We start from the raw sequence: 24,194 nt of genomic DNA on the forward strand, positions 1-24,194 counted from the left end.
GTGTCATCCTTCTGCCGACCACCTCTCCACCTTGAAGTAAGCTAATAGAGATACCAATGTGCTATGTCTTCCCCAGGAACCCCACCCAGTCTTAAAACTAATCGAACAGGCTGAGACTAAGTCATGTGTGGGAAAGACGAATATAATCTTGACTAGCTTCTTGCAGCTTCAATCCAGGTTGATATGTATCAGTACTACGTACGTTCGTGTTGCATTTTATACAAATGTTTCAATCCCTTGTTTTCGAGCTTCGCTTCGAAATCCCTGAAACACTTCTCGGAATGTGAAAGGCATTGCCTATAACCGTCTGGCACCTCTTCCATACGGAACGTGTCAATTACTCTCCCGTACTCACTTTGCTTGAAGCATCGATGTTCTTTCGGGAACACCACCGGCATCGCGTGAAAGTGTGGATCGCAAGGTTCAATTGTATCTTCCGTTGCAGGCGAGATTGGGCATCTCTTGTCGAGTAAAGCGTAGAGATGACTACAGTCTTGCGGGAACCAGTAAGCAAATAAATCCCTCAGGGTGAGGACCCCGCCCCTTTCCCTTGCAAAGCTAACAATATCTAGCTGATAGTCGACACATATGTCCCTGAACATTTCGAGATCAAGGATTGTACGTTGACAATTGGAATTGCCAGCGTGGACTCTCACAATAAGTCGGTTGGAGCCGATCCCTTCATAGCAAGGGCCGAAGGTCAAAGTAAAGTCTTCACTAGCGCCGTACCGGACGAAGAGTTCTATGAGCCGGTAGTACAACTGTCCATTATATTTATGTTTGCCCTGGTATAAACCTGCTGCCTGCGGGTCCATAAATAACAGTCGTCTCAATACCCAAGCCCATAGGCCACTGTTATCGTCACCGTTATCGTTGGCTTCAGTAGAGGGGAATGATAGAGTCAGTGGAGCGTTAGGAGAGATCTCAGCCTTAAAAAGCATCTCGAACATTTGGAAGGCTCTTGGATTGTGTAGCTGCCCAGACGCCCCAGATATGACAGCATGCATTATTAGCTTCCTAAATTCCGGGTCAGTCTGGGTTCGAAGATCGCATCGCCCATCCCTATCAAAATACTCGAATAATAGGTCTTGCGCGGCTAAACCGGTAATGAGCTGAGCCAATGGCAACGCTATGATGAAATTTATAGATAAAAGGGAAGAACTATAGGAGGAACTGTCTTCGTAGCTAATCGCGCTATATAATGGGGGTTGGCGCTTACTTTCCGTTCCCTTTTGGAACCTCTGATGTACGATTTGTTCAACATGATCTAGAAACCCAAGGAATCGACTCTTCGACTTTGGACTGTATTCTGCTTCGCGGAAAACAAGGCCATTGTTTTTAAAAATCTCCATGATGCATGAGAGCTGAAACATAAATTCTCTCTCAAAACGATAGCTATTCCGTTTTGAATCGTAAAATTCATTCATGCTTATCGACTTTATAAAAGCGAGAAATGATTGACATGTCCGATCTACCGTATCGATTCCGCTGAGATAAGAGCTGACGGGACTTGCATGTTTGGAAAGGAACTCCACGGCGGTGGCGTGCATGAATCTTACACCCTCCATCTCTTTATAGACGTCCTTTCGTATGGAGACTACTTCAAGGAAACCTTTACATAACCCATTGACCTGGCGCCTCGCGATATCCACGACTCTTCGCAGTTCCACTTCTGGTAACCGATGTACGGGAAGTTTGATTGCAAAATCTGGGTCAATCGAGAGGTCGCTTAGAAACTTGTGCTGGAGTATAGGCACAGGTATTCGTATACCAATGTCGTAGGTAAAACTTAGAAGCTCGAACGCCTTTTGGCGGTCATACTCGGGGATTGAATCGAGGAGATGTTGGTACAGATCATTTAACTCCGTCGGGAAGGCAGCTACCTTACGTCTAAGGTCTCGGACCTCATCGCCATTAAGTACTCCTTGTTCGATAGCCGCTAGGACAACACGAACCCAGAGAAAAACTCCTTCGGCTTTGTCGACAATTTCGTTAGCTAGTGAGTTGAGGTCATCCTTGCTAACAGAAGAAGATATTTCCGAAAATTCTTCAAATCTGTCTTCAACAAAGATCTTGATGTCCTCACGCGTCCACTCATGGATTCGAAAGCTCCGATAATCCTTAAAGCCAATCTCAAACTCATTCCACGGCCGACTGGACACACATATTTTGAGACATACGGGATTAATTGTTGTCCAACTAATAATCTCTTTTATTAACCCAATAGGACGGCCGCTAAACTCGTCCAACCCGTCTATGAAGAATATCATTTTATGATTTTCGAAGGCTCGACCGCTCCGGAGCAGAAGGTTAAATGCCTGTGTACCGCTAGGGTCGAAGGGGACTATATTCTCATAACCTGACTCCCACTGTGATGGGAATGCGACTGGGATGAGTCCAGGCGCCGCTTTGAGGATTTGGTGAAGTAAGCAAGCTGTGAGTCCTGCTAGGTTCTTCTGTTCATCATCTCCTAACCTCCAGAAAAAGGCTTTGGCAAGAATGAGATTTTTTTCACCCGCCCAGGCTTTTAGATGTTTGAGTGTGATCTCACTTTGGCATAAGTACTTCATCAAAGTTGACTTGCCGGCACCTGGTTTTCCCGTGATATGGAATATGTTTTCCTTGTAGGGTCTGGTAGGCGTTATGTCATGGCCAGGTATATCGGCATGAAGGTTGTCAAGCCCTCCTCGTAGCCATGTAGAAAACTCTCTATGCTGTTGGTATTTTGCTTGACGAGATGTAGTATTTAGATTGGAATCAGTTGCATTGTGACTGTTTCCTACCGCAGACTCTCGCTGCTCTTGATCGGAAGGGGTTTCTGGGCCCTCTAGAAGCCATTGGAAAGTCTTTTGATGGGCTGTCTCTACATTCTCAAACCGATCATGCATTCTCGGATATCGGAGACTCTGTAAGATAGCGGCTTGCTTGAATGGTATCTCTACAACTTCCTGAAGCTTTTGGAAAAATGTAATCGTATTATCCGAGTCGACCATGACGCTGTGCTGGAGCCTTTGTACGTGGTCTCTCAGATGTAGCATTTCTTTCTGGGACATCGACGTAGCACTCAGTGTTTGTTCAAGCTTTTGTGCTAGGTCTGAGCTATATTTGGATTAGAACCAGATATATAGAGCTCCTAAGTGGAAGGCTTACCGAGACATAGTGCTTATTTGAATCTGCAGTTGTTTCCTATAGTCATCAAGGTTCGCTTTGATCTCATTCCGTTCGTTCTTCTTCCTCATATTTCTCAGAACTGTCGTTATAATGTCGAGTTTGCTTCCCGGCTTTTTGGTTTTCAGATCTTCAAGCAGCGCCAAGAGCTTATTGGAAAGGTCACTGCACTGTTGTGCAAGCCTACATAGAGCCATTTCGTCCTCAGTCAGACCAGATGATGGCAAGTCTTTCATAACTCTCGCACTGAGTTCTCGCATTTCCTGCGCCACAAAGGCAGTATTGTTGTTTGATTGGGTTGAATCTTGGCGAGATTCGTGTAACTCCTTCGTCATCAAAACGACTTTATACCCACACTCAATGAGCTGGAGTACATTAGATACCAGCCCTACAGCTGCTAAGGCCTCCATTGTTATCTTTTCTATTAAATCTAGAGAAGTGGAAAAGGCTGCGCAGTTTTGTAATGGTATCTTTTCAAGATAGTATGCAATCATCTAAACGCGAGGCTCTTGTCAGATTAAAGAGGGGTTCTACACGCCTGGGCTACAGCCTACCTAACTCTGCTGCTGCAATAACCGCAAATCAGAGGCTCGGAAAATATACAGCCACTTGAATCTCATGTTGAATTCTTCGGATCCATAAATATTCACCCACAAGGCTGCCAATCATGTTTGGCTTAAGGGATGTCCTTATGGTCGGAGGATGGAAAATCAATTATTGAGCTGTGCTAAGAAGCATTTCATATTAGAGCATATGGAGATCTTAAATTTTTATCAGAGGCATCTAAATGTTAGAAAGATACAGTGGAGGTAAAAGCACCTTAATTATCATGTCAACTGATACTTCATTATCAAATTATAGAGTGATACTAATTATAATTTCCTCTAGCCAGCGAATTCGGCTATCCAACTCGACGTGGTTAATAAGTGTTATCTAATTAGAAATTAACTAGAAAGATATTTATAGGAAAAGTGCTTTTATCAATCGTCTAGTAATTATGAACTTAATCTTGAGCTTTTGAGTTATATGTAGACGCTTCGGAGGGATTGAGACTTAGCCTTAAGAAAAGGGGGGCTTGTGGCTCGTTAGGCTTCTAAAGCCTAGGCCCTAGGAGTTTAACATACTAACAATAGGAACCACGCCTGTGTCGGAGAGAAGATACTGACCATAGGGGCTCTGGCGGATTATCCATTCACCTAAACGAATTGGATGGTGGTCTATTCGCCACTCCAAGGTTGCATTGGGGCGGCATCACCGAGATTCAAAAGGTTACAGTTGAATCACTTAGTTTAGTCTTCCCTAGACTTCAGGGAAACTACTAGGGACTTAACATAATGGTAATAAAATGCGATCGCATAGCGCCTAAAGTAACGTGAGGGAAGAAGACATTTTGGCGTAGAGTGGAGAATCAGTAATCTAGGTAGTTACCTAGGTGCTATATGCACGTAATATAGATGGGTATTAACTGGGAGGAACTGGCCTGATGTTACTCTAGATACGAATACCAGGTTCGAACTAAAGGTTACCTATATGTATGGTATGGAAGTTACCAAGCACATTGAAGCTCAAACAATTCAAATATCCGCCAACGTCAGGTACGCACAGTTACATTGAAATCGTAATTGTGTCTTAAAAGACTGCTCGCGTAGCATCGACTCTCCTGATCATGTCCATTGTAGATTCCGGAAGGCAAGTTCCAGTTGATCGGTGCTATATAGATGTGACCCTACATTACCTAGGAGGTACCTAGGTAGGTAATAGGAGGTACCTAACCTTTATAAGGTAACCAAGTTTGGGTTATGTCCCTGATTAGAAAGGTATCACTTTAGTAAATAAACATTGCGCTCCTAAACATTCCCCCCTACGACTAGGTTGGTCACTTTGCCATTGACATGTGACATTAAAGAAATAATGTATATAAGTAGGTATCTAGTATTATATCGCTACATGTGACCATACATTACCTAGGTACCTATATATTTACTTATATCGTCACAATGCTCCTCTCGTGAGTCTAAAACCTGATAGGGATGACCTACTATGCTATCTTAAGAATCTGCCTCCTGAAAGATAAAGCATAGCCGAAATTTCTAGACAGCACTAATAGGAATTGACTCTTACCTTACTTGTACCTCTACTCCTCGAGCTCCTCGAATGTACTTAATGTTTTTAGTCAGCCGTGTCCTTAGTACAACTTCTAGGATCCTGATGGAGCCATCATCTATCTATATCGAGTGCTTCAGTAATTGATCCGTTTAATAGTTGTTGCGTGAGCGATCATACCTACAGCCTACACCAGATACCAAGTATTTAAGGCCTGGCTGAAACCCATAGCGTCACTTTGACGTGGGTAGTAAAATTTTACGTTGCTTGATATGGCATTCGTATATGGCATTCGTATTGGTAGGTTACAGATCCGCCCGGCTCTTCTCGCTAGTTAGGTAGGTATCTCTATTGGTCACCATATCATATTAGGATAACGACATTCACTTAGAGCCGCCTGCATTAGATCTAAGGAGGCTATTCAGGGTGCATATCCGAATCTAATAGACAGTGTCCGTGGGCTCCTAGACAGTGAAGAATGTCCTGTACTCGGTAGCTTTGGCAAACCCAGATGGCGGTGGCACGGGCCGATCATCAATATAATGCAAGATGCGCTACGGCCATTGGCGTGACTGGAATCTTCTACCTAAAAGTAGTTCTTGGCTCAATATCAATAAGGCTTGCAGACACGTTCGGTATGATCCGAGACGAACGCCATTGAGCCCCAATGGATTGAATTTTGATAGGCCGCCACCGAAACAATTGCATAAAGCTAACATACATTCTGTAGAGTGCCAAGTCGGGTTCACACTGGATCGACCCAACTAGTGCGGAGGTAAAATCTACCGAATATATGCATGCGGAGAATAAGGCACTCTCCGCTTCCGTTGATGTAAGACGGAGATAGCCGCCTATAGTTGAGAGTAGGTAGTTTAGAAGCATCTGTTTTCATGATTCTGGGGGTGCTGAGGGTTACATAGTGCTATCAAGATATAGTTTATCCAGACGAAAATACGGCACCCCTCTGCGAGATTATATATCTACTTCTTAGATAGATCGAAGGATATTTGTATCGAGTACCTACCTAGGTATATAAGATCTTAATGAGCGACACGGCGTTCCTCATTGGGACGGGTCTATATCCCTTTCTGGAACTATCAGTTGCCACGTGCCTGAGCTACCGAATGTGGCTTGCTGTATTCGTATAACTTGAGCCGTTCAAATCATTATATCCAATTAGAGTGCTGTGGATGTTGACCCGTGAAACGGATGATTACCCTGTACTTGAAATTAGGACACCGCTATTTGCCCCTTTTCCTTTTTTAGGGGGGTAATATTGTGTAGCACAAGATCTGGGTATGGGGTACGATCAGGCATTGCCGTGACGGATCGTTGCCTTGTACAACCGGTATCTGGAATATTTAATGCTAGATTCGCATATAAGAACCAAGTATGCGCGCTTCCTAGATGGCGGGAACTTATGGCGCTTTGTCCTATCCGGACGGCCGACTGCATCGGGCATCGACCGGTCTTCGCAATTGATAGATATACTATTATATCAATAACTAGGCTACTAGCACAAGTCCGGATTTTCTCGGAGATATCCTATCCGCTTCACATATACTTCTTGTCGTCATATTTTACTTATTTATAATTTGGTACTAATTACTTTTTATTATTGGTCGGCGACCGTACCCGATGGCGAATGGTTCTTTATACGGTCTCTTGTATGTCAGCCGACTGCGAAAACGCTCGAAATAACCTTGCTAATAGGGATTTTCTCTAAATCTAACTTCAGAGGGGATGAATACAGACTTAAAATATGAAGACGGCCTTTAAATTGGAGATGTCTTAGTATGCCTCGTTATTGACATTACCTTGTCAAATATAATAGCATCTACTTGATCTCGTGAAGTCGAAACTCCCTTATTAGCATCACCGCTAATACTTGAGCTTAAAGAAGAATCAAAACTAGAAACTATACATAGTTCTCATCTACGGCAGAACAAATTATTAGAATGACTATTATCACCCCTTAAAATATTAGCATATTATAATATCTTTTAGGTTATTAAGTGGTGTTAAGTGCCTAGGATATGGAACCATACTGAGGCGCCTAGGTTGTTTCTCACATAAGACCCAAGTAAAGCTAAAGCTATTTTATTTATAACTACTTGGAAACCTCATATGACTTGCGTATCTCTAACGTAAATATTGCGGACTATACTATGCCTAAGGGTTCGGACAGCATTGTTGAATGCGTCCTAACGTAATCATGCTAAAATAATGGTGCCCACTATTTCAGATGTGAGGAGGAAGAGGGATATATAGCCCTCGCTCCGATCTGTACCTTATTTCATAACCCAGCGCAGCTAGGAATTATTAGATAGGTACCCTTACAGAAGTTGCAAGTAATAACTCGAGAGATTATTTACTGACTGCAACTTCTGCAACGCCTCGATGGAACTGTGAAGCGACTTCTCCACATTATCCATCTCCTCCTTATCTAGATCCCCTTTTCGGACCTCTAGATGTGTTCGAAGCCTCACCACACTTAGATATATGGTCAGAGGCATAAACGTATGAGCCTTGAAATAACCAAGATATTCATGCTCCTTCGCCATCCGAGATATTTCCTGAGCCGCCCAGAGCCCTCGATCTTGGTATTCCCACACAAGAGATTGGCTTTGGTCGCTTATGGACAACGTCTCTATGATACGGCACAAGTACATGATAGCCGAATAAGCGATCATGTACGAGTAAATAATCATTGGGTTCTCAGCCACAGTCAAGGACGGGTAGTTGAGTTGCAGATTATTAAGTCGGCGTGTAAGTATTCCGTCTAACCAGTCGTGTCTAGAAGTAAAATCGAGAGGAATGTTGCTATACAAAGCTTCTATCGTGTAGATCTGTTTGTGAGGCAGGGCTCGGCTGCAGATGGTGACTAGAATCACACATTCTGCTAGTGGCGCATATGGTCTCATGTCGGCAGATGTCATAGTTTCTGCTAAGAAGGGCTCTTGTTGCACGAGACCTCTTTGGAAATCGTCATCTGGACATGGAAGACGTGTAAATACCTATCAAAATTTGGAATGAGTTTCTTTCCCGCAAATGCCTCCTGGATCACATCGGGCTGATTCGGGGATATATTGGAACTTACTACTTCCTCGTTCAACGTCATGGGAGAACCTTCGCTCAGGCTAACGAACCGGTCGAGGCAATAAGCCACCCAGAATGTGCGCCTCTTTTCCTCCAACGTAATCGCATTGTCATCACCCTCCGTCCCCAAGACCCTGGGACCATCTAGCTCGTAAAGCTTTAGAAATTGAACCAGGCGGAAGACTCGGCCAGCGCTAAGCCACCCACGACGGTAATTGGTCTTAGCAAACTCATAGAATGTGATAAGAATCCATGCTTGCAGGTGCTCGATATGGCAAATTGGAGAGTCACTGCAATTCAGGTCCAATTGGTCCAGCATAAATCGAGTCTTGGCGTAAATGGCGTCTTGGAGACCGCTAAACTGACTTGAGAAGGCCGTAGCGGATGTCAACATGGCATACTGTAGACATTGTTGAGGTTCACTGATGTTACTCGCGTCGTTTATCCATCCAAAAGTTTTCGACTTGTTGAAAATAGGAGCAATTGGATGAACCCGGTCAAAATAAAGCTGCATTCTTTAAGTAGAGTAAGCTACCTGGAACTGACAGTTTGGGGGCCGGGGGAACCCACAAATCTGCTTTCGTGAGGTCTGATACAAAAACATCACCAACTGAAACTGGGCTCTGCTTTGGTGATGGGTACGATGCTGCTATTGTGGGTATGACCGGGAACTCAGAGAATAGCAATGGTGAGTGAGGTGCAGTCGCCGGCGGTCCCCATGCTAGAGGAATCGAACCACTGAGAGGTTGTTCCTGTTGGGATAAATCCCAATCAGGTACTACTACGAAAGAAGTTACTACTTTTGCTCTAAAAGTAAGACGTAGTTGTTGAAGATGTCTCGGATACGCCGGATATAAGACCCCATCCGACAAGGGAGAATGTAAAAAAAAGTAAGACGCAGGGTCAAGGGACATACAGGGAAATTGTGTCGGAATGCCCTCCTTTGATGGAGATTCTGGTGCCAAACCAAGCTCATGACTATTCGGTGTCCCGTTATCCTCGGCTTGCGATGTAGAGAGACGGCGCTCTAGTGCAACTACCTCGAAATTTAGTATTTTAGTATTGGTAAGGTAGGTAGGTAGTTTATTTCGAGTATGGCGTACCGATGCGACTACGAAGTGCTCCTATGCTTCCCTTTTTGGGACCGCGAGGTACGCGACGGTCGTTGACTTCGCAGGGGATTTGGGCATTGGCACATGCGCCGCATTGCGGACGCTGCCTGTCACATCGAAGCTTTTTCTTGCGGCATTCTTTTCGAGGTCATCCAGTTAGTAATATTAAACCCAAAAGAGGCATCGTCGTAGAACCCCGACCCTCGACTCTAGACCATCATCCTCTTTAATCGGCGAGCAACGCCAAAATCCCATTGGTGCTGCCAGGGGTTGAGACGTTAGAACATACCTTCACAGGCATAGCCGGGCTGTTGACGTGGCTCAGCCCGTCCATACATGACGCTTTGATTGCTTCACAAGACCTCGGTGTCTCGAACAAGCTCGAAGCGACCGTTGAGGATGAGAATAATAAGCTTATTTCATAGCTCTAGATCACAGGTGGCGATCAAGTCTCCATTCACAAGAATCTCATAAGAAAGGCGCTAGATCGTCGATCAACAGCACTAGTTGACGAGAGAATGATATGGAATTAAAGTAGGAGTTATGGCTCGCCAAGGCCATAGATGATACTTAGCTATTTACGCCACCCGGAGCACATACCGTGATGCCTATCAAGATTAGGGAGCCTCACTGAGAGCTGACGGAGTGCCATGGCATACCTAATCTACGCGTCGGGAAAACCTTCATTGGCATTCTGTAGTAGTCAGCTCGCATCCCATTACGCCATTGCTCAAGCAGGAACTACACATGAGGTCTATACCTAAATTGCTCGATAGTGCCTACGTTTATGATCGGTCTAATCTGCTCAGGGATTAATCCTGGAAACGGTAATCGACATGCGCCGCATGGCGCCCTGTAATCATCGCTTGTGTTGCCGTAGAATTGTACGACTATTTCCCACGATCCCCCCCACATCTCTACCTGAGCACGGATCTGAGGAGGTCCTATGTCATAGGTGTGTTCATCGATCCGAGATCTGGTACGGGGGTAGCACAAAACTATTCCCAGTAATGGAAGGGCGCCTGCATCCAAAACCCTGCCACCTTGATCCGACTACCGACATAAACCTCATTTGACTACGCCTACCAAGGCATCTAATGGCCTATTGTTAAATCGGCAACGCTACTCCCGAGCCCCGTTGCGCTAGGCATGGTATTCGAAGAAGTCGAGGGTAGTCCGAGGGTTTAGGAGGTTGCTTAAGCTGATTTTTTCATTTTAATGACATCCTATTGGACCAGATGTCTCAGATAGGAGGTTGAATCTCTGCCACAACTTTCCATAGCCAACCACTTCACTCCGATCCAGAGTCGATCCATAAATAATGGAATCTCTCTAACCAACTAGATACTAGAGACTTCCATCATGTTAAGTATGGAGGTGTTTGCTCGTGGGGGTAAACCCCATTGTAGGTAGGTCTTACCCATACGCCTAAGATTTCAAAATATCTGCATCAGAACAAATAGGCTCTTTCATTATATATGTTTCACTGTTCTGAAATTAACCGCCGGTGCAATACTTCATATATTATACCTGATATTCAGGATTCTAGAATCCCCGACATCATACGGTGTATGATCGACGCGCCTATCGTACGCGGCTGGGCACTGAAGGTCTTAGTTTTGAGACAAGGCTTTTTAAGAACGTTGACAGCGTTTGTCTCTGATAACTACAAGCACCAGTGGTATCCTATTAGGTGGTAGAGGTTATATATCCAGCATAGAGCTTCGTTACGATAACATGCGTCGTAAAGTACGTAAGTCATAGTTAATGATACAACCCGAGATCAAGTAAATTCAATTTTCTTTACACCAAATAGGTTTAATAATGCAAGTACTGGAAGATTCCACTATTAAACACGGTTCTTCTGAATGAAGTCTAGATCTTTGAAGGACTGTGAAAGGCCTCCAGTGTCTTTGTGTAGATTGTGCACCTAATCTATAAAGCGGGAGCTATATTCTATTCTAGTCTAATAAATTGCTCAGTAGAGACTACTTAGATAAATCCAATTAAGCCTCAGTCGCACTGTCTCGAATGATTGGGTTATAGAAGCGGAAGCGATTTAAAGGGTCGTATTTCGCTTTCAGGTTACGAAGTCTCTCCAGGCGCCATGCTTCGTGACCGTACATCTGGTCTACCGGCTCGAAACCGTTGGCATAATTGACATAAGCATTGGGAGCCCTCCCTGGCTGGCCTTCGTTCCATTGGTCTCTAACCTCGATTGCCCATTCCCAAGCAGCCTTTTCTACGCTTGGGTTATTCTGGGGGACAACGGTTTGGAATAGCATCAGGTGATGGTCAGCACGGAAAGGATAGGCGGAGTCGTCAGGGTTCTGTTCTGTAACAGCTTTGGTGGAGTAGCCTTCGTGAAGAATATTACCCCCTGCGGTGAGCACGGGATTGCTGGCGACGCGTTTCTTAAAGCCATCATATATAAGTCTTTCGGCCGTTACGTTGTACACTTCGAGACCTGCGGTGGCGGCGATTCTAATTTGATTTTCCTGGCAGAGGGAACTGCCTTCATCCGTGCCTTGAGCAACAGAGATCCCCGGATATGACACATCGTCATATTCTTCATAAACAGCTTCGATCGCGTTGAATGGAGCCAAGAGCTTCTCGGCTTCTTCCGCGGATCCACGATAGGAAAAAGTCCAGAATATGACTGGTTCTTTATCTGTTATTGTCGTATTCATTTGGAAGTTTCCGAAGTTGAAAGCGAAGTTGACGGGTGTCGTGCCGTTACCGTGGAAAATATTAAGAGCTTTAAAGATGTCTTCAAGCTTGTCGCCTTTCCAAATGTAATTATGATAGTGCCATGTATCCGGGCCACGGGGGAAGATATTCATCTCAAAGCTCGTAACGATACCGAAATTGTGGCCTGCTCCCTTCATTCCCCACAGGAGATCACTGTGTTCTTCAGAGTTTACACGAATAGCACTGCCGTTAGCTAAAACAACATTGAGCTGGAGGATATTGTCGCTAATCATGCCGTGGGCACCTTCGTGTCTCCCATGTCCGCCGCCAAGACCTGGACCCCTTTTATTTGAAGCTTGTAAGTATTCATCGCCTAATGATAAGAGATGGTAAAAAGGACAACGTACATCATACCCACGCAATCGCAGGATCCAGTGGTAGTAACATATCCTCGATCCCAAAGGTAAGTCGTGGCTTGACCATCGTAGACGCCACCTTGAAACCAGGCAGATTTACCACTGGGTTGAATGTCAATATTCCTAAGATTCTTCATATTGATCTGAACACCGTTGAAGGAACCAAGGCTTTGGGTGTCTCCATGAGCACGATTTACAGTCAAGAAGTCGAGACTGTTTTCGTTACAATACGTGACCTTAGGTCATTGTTAGCTCATAGGACTCAAGTAATAATACATAGGTACTTATAGCACTTACAATAGTTGATATATCAGATTCCTCACCGGGCTCGATGACAATCTGAATCTTAGGCACTGCAAAGATATTCCACCTTGTGGTAGCCTCAGTGAAGCGATCGTCATCTGGTCCGAAGATGGAAGTGGTGTTTGAGAGCTCACTACCAAGCTCCTGCTGAACCTGTGCAGCACTTAACTGGCGACGAGTAAAGGCGGACGGTTGGAAGTATCTGGGAATGCTCGCGCCGGCCGCGAGGGTCCCAAAAAGGGCGAGATTACACACGAATGAAACAAACTTCTTCATTTTGAAGACCACAAGCAGGCAGACCTATCAAGATTGTGGGGAGAAGATGTGAATATAGTCAGAATTTAAAGAAGAGGTTTTGACGGAATATATATTTCAATATCTCCCAAGTCTATCTCCTACGTCTATCCCCTAAGTCCTAAAACTTTGTATATGTAAAGCATGACAACATTATAGCCAAAAGCAGACTAACAAGGTAGGCATACAAATCTGAGCACCTTCTGACTTATTACAAACCTGTTATATGACATCAGCATCGATACCTGCACCCGCAAGGGTCGTTTTGACCCTGACAATCGACGTTACCAAATAACAAGAATCCTATTTCAGGGATCCAGGCTCTCTCTACCTGGGTAGGCAAAGAGTATTATACAAGTATTTCTCTGCGGCTGAAATGCTATTAAATTTCTGATTGATCAGCCTTAAGGGTTCAGGCCGATGTGACATATCACTGAGTGACAAGTGAGATCTACTGCATGAGATGCGACTGGAGGCTATATCACAACCACAAAACAGAACAACGTTCCATCTAGGTCGTGCAAATCAATTCTGTTCGAACTTTGACTGATTGGTACAATATTTACCAAACAAATGACTTATCCTGTTGAGTTCGTTAAATTCACGACGATATTTCCAAGTATTCCTAGTCCTCCAATACTTTGAACTAATTACTTCGGTAATCTGGCATAGGATTCGGCTACCTGTTATCACCACGAGAAAGTAAGCAGCCGCTTACTCCCTTCCTCCGGGGGTCGGCTCCAAAGGCCGCTGGCCAAACGTTGGGATGTTAAATTCGCTCTTATCACCAAGGATGACTACCTAGCTACCCCTGGCAAACACTTCTTCCATCAGATACGCCCGCTTACTTGGGTAAGAGTCACATTCACGCGCCGCTTACTCGAGTAAGATTCACACTAATACGCTTACTTCAGTAAGAGTTGCATTGAATTTACAAGCCTGTTTATATGCGAAAGGAAGAAACTATCCGACTAATTCGCCTTCTTCTGATACTATAGTAATTTTACAATCCCATGATCTAGGCTAACAACGGAGGTCGCAATTATCTCGTAGTCTTCGGGGTATAAATTACCCGGATATCAGGTAGTTACCAGGTACCTAGTGCTCGTAATAGGACTTAATGTGTAGTTTAGACTCCAATAAATCAAACGAGACCCTTGAGCCAAAATTATTAGTATTAGTACCAACAGCATATAGATATACGGATGTCCCTTTCAAAAGTTTTTTCCATAGGGAACCCCTGTTAACATTGCCGGCAGCTGTCCATTGCTTAGCTACCACCTGTCAGATGACTTAAAGATGTATATACTACTACTCCCCATTTTTAATACTACATTTTGCAACCAAATATAATACTGGTATAATAAAAAGAAACTGTATTTAAACCCTCTCTTTTCACTTTCATAGCCATATCTTTTACAGAATTTTGTGATTTAATTTAAGGGGAAATATATTGTATTCAAGCATTAGAGTAATATAAGATACCTACCTACTCTGAATAGGTGAGCAGCCGCCACCAAGTATGGCCCAAGCTTGTCGGGAGTGACAGGGGTCTCCCTATGGAACGAACTTTTGAAAGGGACATCCGTAATGATTCTATATCCCCATATGCCAGCGCGGCACATGTATATACCCCACTTATATCAACAAATCAAGACTCTAAAAAGATTCAAGATATACCACCTTAGGAATGGTGGAGAAGAATTAACCAATCACATGTAAGTAGGCAAATGTACCTAACCGTATGATTTTGATCTGATAGCATAGTGCTACTGTAGTCTTTGACAAAGGAATACCTAACCATATGTTAAGCTCTTGTTGCATTAATTACTATCTTAGTCATCTGCTATTACCTACATCAATGGTTGCTACCATAGCGCGTGCTCAGCATCACGTACAATTCGGACGCGACGGGTCGCGTTCTGGATATGATCTCAGCATGATCAAAGAAGCTAGCATGGCGGGAAAGTCTTGCGTTTGGTATGCTAAGTAGGTGGTAAAGGTGAACTCACCCATCTGTCAGACCTTCATTCGGCCCTTCTCTAAGCCCTGGATTCTTATTGCTGACTTTCGTGAGTATAATCATATTCTAATGCGTTGTAAAGAGTTTGATGCCTAAGTCACCCTTATTCTCGGGTAGGATGGCTCGCATGGTTGCTTTTCATGGTGTTTATATGACGGGCGACAAGTTTAAGTCTAATCGACAACTTATCCACGATTCAATGACTTGCCTCGAGTTCAAACTAAGTTAGTCTTTTTTCATTAAAGTGCCTAGGCTTCCTATTCCCGTCTATTCCCGTTGATAGCCTAAGCCGCAGCGAAACCTCACACGGCGCTAAATCCAATGCTCTTTAGTCCTGAACGTTGGCTTATGCGTAAAAACTACAGCGAGAGTCTGCTGACGGGCGATATGAGCTTTGTTGGGGCGGCAAGACCTAATAAGATATTCGCCTAGCTTCAAATTAATAATTTTAATAAGCCGAGAATCTTCTACAGTAGTGGTTACTACCATTACATGATCGGATACACTTGACGCACTAACGCCATCGTTGATTTCGCCTTTAGAAGAACAGGCTGTCCCTGTTTTTTTAGGGCTGCCTATGAAAAAGTAATTGGCATATTTAACTAGTGGTACAGGTATTATATAGCCTTTTTCTTGCCCCCTTGAAGAGTATCGGTCTGGTCCCGGTGTGACGTTCAAACTAATATCAACATACGGTGGCAAAACTTCTAGTACGTTCAGGTTCTCAAAGTCAGTATACTAACTAGATACGTAACGGTTGATAAAGGAAGTAGTACCGGCTTTAGGAGAGCAGAGTATCAGATAAAACGGCAACGGGAGGCATGCTAAGGAATACCTAGCTAATGAAAAAGACGTTCGATTTAAAGCTAGGTTAAGCTAAACTGGGTAAAGGTGAGAAGGATCAAAGCAAAGGAATGAACAACTGGGATCGATGCTGTGAAATTCCTCGTCGATAACTTCCTTTGGTTTGGGAGGCCGTTAAAAGAGAACGTAGTGACTTTGAAATATTAGTTAGGATACCCCTGGCCTCGTAATACTGCAAGGTCCGTTAAATCCCATTGATGTAACGATCAAACAGTTAGTCAAGGGTTGGACATCAGCGATTGATGGATATTACTTGAACTACCAGCGGGAAATCGTCTATTTGGTAACTTTATGTAATTGTTTATTTCACGTCCCGAGGCCACCATTGTTAAAAGAAAACGACGTTGTGGAATTATATCCTTGTCAAAATGCCTCCATCGATTTATTGATAAAGTATCATGCCCAAACGTACTGTTACCAACATGCGACTAGGCAATTCGAAGTTTACTCAGCCCAAGATCCGTGATGCTCTGTATACTAGGAGGTAAGCAGTGTGGTTACACACATGCTTATCTCCTAACCCCTATGCCCGAGTTTATTCTATACCCTGTCATATGATGACTATTATATGCAATCTACACCTCAGCTCGCTTCATGTGTAACTCAAAAAAGGCCTAGATTTCCGTTATCAAAGATGGTACAGATCTCACACCTAGGATCCGCTTCCTTTAATAACGCCTCAAATTCGATCTAAACGCATTGGTTAATACGGGAGTTCGCTAATATAACATGTTTACCTGGTGTACAACTCGATCTTGATGGCGTGGCCAGGTACCCGACTCAGATTGATGATGTTTTTAGTGAGTACCTAGGTAGCAGTGGGGAAATGGCCCATAGTATGTTCTCTAAAGGCAAAGACGATGAGGAGAAGTGCAAGCAGCAAATAATAACAAGAGCAAGCAAAACCGAGACGGGGTTTTAGATCATATATATGATGTAGTTGACATTAAATGGATATATTGTACTCAAGGAAGCTGTGCTAGGTATTGCTTCGTACCGTGCTTGCTCAGCTAACCAACGTACTGAGTGGCTGCCCCCCATTCCTTATCCCGCCTCAGGTCTTCTAAGTCCCTCTCGCTCAAGCATACTATAACAGGCAAGTATTGGGACTCATCTTCGGGTGGCAAGACATACATTACGCCGCCAAAAGGAGCCAGATTGGGTCGCCGAATCAACGTGGGCTTGCCCAGAATGCCAAAATCGACTGGTCCGGTTGACAACTGGGAAACAGACGAGGACCCAACATCGAGAGCCTGGTTGAGACCACCGCCGTATACCAGGTCTCCCTTATCAGCAACACCAGCCACAAAGGTAACATAACTGCGCACCGCCCATTCGTTATTCGATTGGTTGAGTTCAGCTCTTAGGCGTGACGCTATAGCCGACAATGTCAAGCCCGGCGACGCCAAGTCTCGATATGAGAATCGCGTGATAGCGTGATGGATCATCTGCCCCATGTATCCCGGTGGACATCCGACGGCGGCGCGGACGTCGATAGCTCGAGCGAATTTGGACACAGATGAAGGATCCACACTGCCGTTAGCGACGCGCACCGCGGCCAGTCGCTTCCAGTAGAATGCACACAGCGCGTCGTTGCTGGATATGTAGGTCACCGAACTATCGAATTCATCTTTGATCGATGCGGCTGCCTTGATCTTGGGCATGGCCTTCTGGAAAACCCTGAAGCACGCCCATTTCAGAGGTGAAGCGGGAAGTTTTAATGGCGGCGCAGGCGTAGGCGTAAACGCTGACTTTAAAAGGTAACTATGGTCACGAATGGGTTGTCCGGGATCAAGAAGAGGGATGACCTTGGTTCGGTCTATGTTGGCCTGGTCAACGTAAGCCTGTGGGATGTCTTTGCCCTGCATTGCGATCGCAAGTAAAGAATTGAAGACGAAGACCCCGGTCGTATCTACCATATTGTGCTGGTTGGAGATGTTAAGGATCACGCCACCCTTAATGAAGCTTGCTTGGACTGCTATTACAGGTGCAAACCCCATCTTCTTGACATCATATCCCATGGGAAAGCCAGGGAAAGGGCATAGGATATTGCCATCGAGTGAAGAGAGGGGGCCTCCTCGACGCACTATATCCTCGTATGAAGGGCAGAGATTTGTACAGTCCCTCACGTACAGGATATCGCCACTAGAAATGCCCGAGGGCAATGGTCGTGTTCTGATTATACCCGAATTACCGCCTCCTTGCCCTTCGTGAACCACCTGTTCACCAAGCCAGGGAATCTTGGAAATAATTTGGTTTATTGCATCCTTCAGCGCAGCAACAACGGAATCCCGAGATACCTCCGTGCTTAAGGGGAAAATAGCTAAGGCATGGCTATATGTCTTGAGCTGGGGGAACTGGCCGATGACGTCTTGGAAGCGGCTTGTCGTATCGTTTATGGCGTGAGTGTTTCCCAGCCCTAGGGCTGATTGAGGTAGAATAGGTCCAGACTGCATGGTGAATTTAGTTATTTCAAAGTCAAGTCGATATATGTATACTAAAACGCTTTATATCCTAGATTCCTTTCGCATCTCAATAGGTACCTACGTATCGTTGAACACTCTTATATACTATACGTCACAACATCATCTATCACCCGTTCTGACATCATTCGATTCATCCAGCGCGAGAAATAAATAAATAACTCCGGAACCAATCCTTACTACCATGGAAACGGGATGTTATACCACACGAGAATTCTCGCAATGTAATTTTGTCGAATAAAGATCTTTCTCACTGAGTCCTATTCCATTACCTAGAGTTCCACATATCAAAAGCTACTCGGACATAAATTATATATGCTATCATTCATTTGTTAAGCCACAGTCCTCATAGATCATTGCTCTTGGATCCACGTGATAACATCTTCCGCCGAGAAATGGGAATTAATAATAGTCCGAATGTCCATGGATGTTACTCTCTTCGAAAGCGCCGCCGTCGGTCTTACATTTTCTGCGGAGGTATTAACTAATAACATCGATTTCCTACCTATATTAGCTACACACATTTCATAAACTGAAGGTTGTTTTGCCGTTGGTGCGGAATGAGCCATAGAGATGTTGAGTTCTCAAGTTTGTAAAAGCCGTCGGCAGATCCCGACGAGAAATAACAATGGTTCGTATGATTATGGGGATACATCCGAATAGGAGAGTGACGTGTAAGATATCTGGATGGCTGGACCGTTCTTATATAAGACATGTGATATGTGTAATAGAGCTTTGTGTTGGGTTACAAGTCACTTTGCTCGGTAGCTACATCTGTGCGGTTAGAAATGTGATATACAGCATAACAGCGCAAATGTTCTTATTCATATAGTTAGAACTATCAATGAAATGATTATAATATCGCTATGAAGATCTTTTCCTAAGATACCGGGTGTAAATAGGTAACATAACACAATCCAGGTCATTACAGAGAAACGAATAGCAGTCATATCGGATAATCTACCTCTTGAGTAACACAGGTCAAAACCTACCTAATGGAGATCGCGGAAAGGCTTAGATACAAACTCCGGAAACCCTAGCATCAAGCTTGCGGCTTTACGCAGCATTGGCGAGATGGGATTCATCGGGGTGGGACATAGATTATGAAAGTCGCCCATTAGCTAAGCTGGGTCATGCTATTGGTAGATGAGCTAAACTGATATATTAAGAGGCCGCCCCAGAGTTGTATTTAATTGATTAAAGGCTTTCCAGCGGCAAAATAAGGATGTAGCTCAATTTTAGGTATCTCGTTAGCATCATGGGTTGCTCCGTCTCCCTAGGATCCTCGTACACATGTTAATCCAGATACGTAACTGGACACTAACACAGAACCATATGCAAAGTACCTACTCAGCTATCTCCTTGGCAAAATGGATTCGCCAGGGTAACTTGGAAGAGCTATGGATATTCTACTTTAGGCTCTCCGTCTAGAATTTCCCGTCCGCAGGACTTTCATATTCAAGAGGTATCGTGAAGAGAAAATAGAAAGTTAGTAGGCGTATCTAGTTTCTCAACGTAGGTATGGATTAAGAATTAAGACCACTTCATACTGATCATAAGATAGACATATCAGGATTTACATTTACCATACTGCTTGTTAGATATAATGGAACCCCTAGCATTGAACGATAGGCTCGATGATGATTGCGAAGAAAACAAGCCAACCCCTAATACCTCGCAACAAGTAACAACTGCAACTATCACAGCAACACTACATGATGAAGCACCTCAGAAGCATGAAGAGTTTTCAAATAAGGATTATTTACTAAATGAAGTACCCAAGGAAGAAAAAGCTCCCAGTGGAGCATCACAGGAGAAGCCATTCTCAAATGAGAAGATCGAAAAACAAACTTCCACTGACTCAGAACCCCTAAAACACGAATCAACCACAGGAAACATACAACCAGAGGAAGAGACAAAAGAAAGTTCTCATGATGAATATGTCCAGGGTCCTAAGTTGTACTTGGTAATGCTATCAACCACAATGGTTTACTTCCTCATCATGTTAGACAATACCATTCTAGCAACCGTATGCAATACTTCATTCTCCAATTCCTATACCTACCAACCGCCCGTATTGACCAACCTCCATAGGCTATTCCCTATATCACCGACGAGTTCCACTCTTTACTCGACGTCGGATGGTACGGTAGCGCATACCAGTTATCCTGTTCGGCGCTACAGCCATTTGGTGGAAAGATCTACTCCAAGTTCAACTCCAAGGTAAGTCTACTACCTACCTACCGGACGGATGAACCGCTTAGAAGGCTCCTAACTGATGCCTATTGTTCCTGAAGTGGTCTTTTATCATTTACCTCATCCTCTTCGAGGCCGGCTCCGCCGTATGCGGTGCCGCTTCGTCCTCGGCCATGCTCATCGGAGGGAGGGCAATTGCTGGAGTGGGCGGGTCGGGTCTGCTCAACGGAACACTTATCATTATGAACTCTTGCATCCCGCCTCATCGCCAACCAGGTAATTTGCATAACCCCTAGTTCATCATTTAGAGATATCGGTTAACAACTCGTAAAGCCCTGGTCGGGTCTTTGATGGGTAGTAGGTTGTATTCGATTCTAACTCGCGGCGTAAACTAATTAAACGTCCCTAGTCGGCCAGTTGGGTATCGCATTTGGTCCGCTCATCGGAGGTGCTTTTACAGAATACGTGACCTGGAGATGGTGTAAGTTATCCTCATACTAATATACCTATCATCTTTTTTATATTAATACGTCCAGGCTTCTATCTTAACCTCCCAATTGGCGGCGCTGTAGCCCTTATAATCGCCTTTATTCAGATTCCAGACCATATTGCGAAACCAAAGATGCGGGACGTCTTCAAAAACGCAATGGTAGACTTCGACTTGCTAGGGTTCGTGCTTTTCGCCCCATCCGCCATCATGTTCTTCCTCGCGCTACAATACGGCGGGAATCAGTACCGATGGAATAGCTCACAGGTCATTGGCCTTTTCTGTGGCTCAGGCGCTAATTTCATCGTGTGATTGATCTGGGACTGGTATCAGGGTGCCAACGCCATGGTCCCGCTCTCGATGATCAGAAAGCGTGTCATGTGGGCTAGCTGCGTGTCCGGTATGTTCTTGAGCGGCTCGATGTTTATTACGGCCTACTACCTGCCTATTTACTTCCAGACCGTTCGCGCCGCTACACCCTTTATAAGCGGCGTGGATGTTCTCCCTAATATTCTGTCACAGATGATCTTTGGAATAATAACAGGGGGCTTGGGTAAGCAAATATTCAAGCCGATAATGAATCGAGTATTAACTGGAATATAGTTCAGAGGGTTGGATACTACTCCCCATTCGTCATCCTAGGTGCTATTCTTAACGCTACCGGGTGCGGTCTTTTGAGTCTTCTCTCACCTCACACGTCTACGGGAATATGGATTGGATACCAGATTATATTTGGTATTGGTCGCGGTCTTGCTATGTCAATAGTATGTTCACAATTTGTTCAATTCCTAGGAAAGCCAGGAGACTGATATATTTACACGACTCCAGCCCTTTCTTGCTGTGCAAAATCACCTTCCGAGACACCTGATCCCAGCATCCATGTCTACGCTTGTATTTCTACAGAACCTAAGTGCAGCCGTTATGACCGTCATCTCGCAGACTATTCTCACTAACAGCTTAATCGACATTATCCCGCAGGACGCACCCGGTGTTGATCCCCAGGTTGTTATTAGCGCAGGTACAACAGCGGCAGCATTGGCTCAGGCTGTAGGCCAAGAACAGTTACCCGGTGTCTTATGGGCTTACTCACATGCCTTGCGACGAATCTGGTACTTCGCTGCTGGCATTGCCGTACCCACGTTTGTTGCTGGCTGGTTCTTGGGTTGGGATAATATCAGAGAGAAGGCCAAACGGGACAAGGAAGCCGAGATATCGAAGGAGTGATTCAGGTATTCGGACATCCGGTTATCTTGAAGTACATTGTAAGACGTTAGTGTGCTGAGTGATAAGTTAATGTTTATTAATTATTATGAAGTAATTATAATGAAGGACTTAATCCAAAAAAATATTGCACATCTCTGGATTCCTAGCACCGTGCTGGAACGTCATATTTATTTGTTGACACTGTATCAGCCACCTTCTGGATATTGGTGCGGACGCTAAATCTAGGTGGCTCGTTACTATATCTATAGCAAGACCAGCCACTATAGCCAAAGTAATACAGTGCATTGAATGTTAATTCACACATGGTATCTGGTACTCGTTAAATTCAGGGGTTACATCAATAAAATTACCTGTGAATAGCTTCGTTTTGTTTGTTGGTCGTCAGCCAATCCACACTAACCCACGAATATTAGGTTAGGTACCTCACAATATATCGCAAGTCCAATATCACAATCCGCCCTCACATAGTAACTACAACTTTCGCGGCCGAAACACCTCTCATATTTACATCCAACGCATCTTGAATACGTTCCAGGCCCTTTCCTACAACCTGCGGCTCCGGCTTCGCCTTGTATTGCCCACTGGCAAGCGCCGCAGGCAGAAAATCATTGTAGATCATCCCGCCGACTTCATTTGCCATGAGGTCGGTGCCCCAGATAAACTTGACCGACACGCCCTTTATCTTTGCGCGGAAAGTCCTGGAGATGTTCCACCATATATAACCCATCACGACACCAACCAGGCCCACGATATTCCCCGGCACCTTCGCCGCATCGAGAGGCACGCTTGCCTGCGCAACGAACTTGCGACCGGGGACCGCGGCCACGATATCGATGCAGGCTTCAAGTGACCCCTTACCGATAGCGATGGCACCCGCACAAGTCTTATTCTTTAGCGCAGCTATCATAGCACTAGGAGTGTTTGGGTCATTGTAGTCGAAGACCTGTGATGCTCCTAACTCATTCACATACCCAAAGGTTCTAGGTGACGCTGTCGTAAGGACCTCGTATCCAGCGGCCTTTGCAAGCTGGATGGCGTTGGTGCCGACGCTGGTCGAGCCACCCCATACGATGAATGCAGCTGGCGGCGCCTGGTCGCTGGGGTGTTCATACGGTGATGTAGGGTATCTCAGCGCGGCATAATCCTTCATGAAGAGGCCACAGGAGGCAGTGGAAATGCCCATGGGTAAGACACAGGCCTTCTCGTATGATAGATTGTCCGGAATCTTTGCAGCTAAATGGCTCCGTAGTACGGTGTATTCTTGGAATGCGCCTTCTGATGGCTTGGATGATCGTTTGTCGACGCCGACAGCAATGGCCTACGACTCGGTCGCCGAGTTTAAACAGCTGGGCTGCCTTGCCCCTTGTTCCAACCTCCACCACTTCGCCAGCTACATCGCTTCCGAGTACTATGGAGTATTTAAGCCAGGCGAACAGGTAGTCACCACCGCACTGCTTCCCGTAATCTACTGGATTGACGGCAATAGCACCGTTTTTAACAACAATTTCGTCGGGCCCGGGGGCCGTGTACGGCGCAGATTTAACTTGGAGCGGTCTGGCGCGTGGGTTCACGAGATACGCGGCGTGGTTTTCAGGAGGCATCATTTACGTGTATTGTATTGGAATGGACCATATGTCAACTAGCTGAGCTTGGGAGTTTGGGGTGGAAAGGCTTGAAGCAACCCAGATTAAAACCTATTGTTAAAGGGGGGGATCCAAGTTACACACTACG

General features: G+C 44.8%; 6 protein-coding genes across 6 annotated transcripts; 1 reads left to right on the forward strand and 5 right to left on the reverse strand.

The window, feature by feature from the left end:
• Positions 1 to 179: 179 nt before the first annotated feature.
• Positions 180 to 3,578, reverse strand: F5Y00DRAFT_274615 (uncharacterized protein; the record flags this gene model as incomplete). Its single annotated transcript, XM_048013391.1, has 2 exons — positions 180 to 3,099; positions 3,151 to 3,578. 2 exons carry the CDS (start codon positions 3,576 to 3,578, stop codon positions 195 to 197), a joined length of 3,333 nt encoding a protein of 1,110 aa, XP_047867656.1. The 3' UTR covers positions 180 to 194.
• A 4,029-nt stretch (positions 3,579 to 7,607) lies between these two features.
• On the reverse strand, positions 7,608 to 9,820 carry F5Y00DRAFT_274617 (fungal-specific transcription factor domain protein; the record flags this gene model as incomplete). Its single annotated transcript, XM_048013392.1, has 6 exons — positions 7,608 to 8,288; positions 8,372 to 8,885; positions 8,941 to 9,151; positions 9,287 to 9,406; positions 9,474 to 9,620; positions 9,772 to 9,820. The coding sequence occupies 6 exons, from the start codon at positions 9,818 to 9,820 to the stop codon at positions 7,608 to 7,610; spliced, it is 1,722 nt and encodes a 573-aa protein (XP_047867657.1).
• A 1,668-nt stretch (positions 9,821 to 11,488) lies between these two features.
• On the reverse strand, positions 11,489 to 13,168 carry F5Y00DRAFT_274618 (FAD-binding domain-containing protein; the record flags this gene model as incomplete). The annotated part of the gene is made up of 3 exons (XM_048013393.1): positions 11,489 to 12,515; positions 12,581 to 12,825; positions 12,887 to 13,168. 3 exons carry the CDS (start codon positions 13,166 to 13,168, stop codon positions 11,489 to 11,491), a joined length of 1,554 nt encoding a protein of 517 aa, XP_047867658.1.
• A 3,915-nt stretch (positions 13,169 to 17,083) lies between these two features.
• Positions 17,084 to 18,529, reverse strand: F5Y00DRAFT_274619 (transferase family-domain-containing protein; the record flags this gene model as incomplete). Its single annotated transcript, XM_048013394.1, has 1 exon — positions 17,084 to 18,529. The coding sequence occupies one exon, from the start codon at positions 18,527 to 18,529 to the stop codon at positions 17,084 to 17,086; it is 1,446 nt and encodes a 481-aa protein (XP_047867659.1).
• A 1,633-nt stretch (positions 18,530 to 20,162) lies between these two features.
• On the forward strand, positions 20,163 to 22,463 carry F5Y00DRAFT_251572 (MFS general substrate transporter; the record flags this gene model as incomplete). The annotated part of the gene is made up of 9 exons (XM_048009842.1): positions 20,163 to 20,240; positions 20,376 to 20,585; positions 20,651 to 20,779; positions 20,854 to 21,028; positions 21,162 to 21,233; positions 21,289 to 21,545; positions 21,612 to 21,792; positions 21,843 to 22,003; positions 22,068 to 22,463. 9 exons carry the CDS (start codon positions 20,163 to 20,165, stop codon positions 22,461 to 22,463), a joined length of 1,659 nt encoding a protein of 552 aa, XP_047867660.1.
• A 384-nt stretch (positions 22,464 to 22,847) lies between these two features.
• On the reverse strand, positions 22,848 to 24,064 carry F5Y00DRAFT_274622 (zinc-binding oxidoreductase CipB; the record flags this gene model as incomplete). Its single annotated transcript, XM_048013395.1, has 2 exons — positions 22,848 to 23,781; positions 23,837 to 24,064. 2 exons carry the CDS (start codon positions 24,062 to 24,064, stop codon positions 22,924 to 22,926), a joined length of 1,086 nt encoding a protein of 361 aa, XP_047867661.1. The 3' UTR covers positions 22,848 to 22,923.
• Positions 24,065 to 24,194: the final 130 nt, after the last annotated feature.

Source organism: Daldinia vernicosa, assembly GCF_022497035.1.
Source record: "Daldinia vernicosa strain CBS 139.73 unplaced genomic scaffold F5Y00scaffold_9, whole genome shotgun sequence".
Classification (NCBI taxonomy): Eukaryota; Fungi; Ascomycota; class Sordariomycetes; order Xylariales; family Hypoxylaceae; genus Daldinia; species Daldinia vernicosa.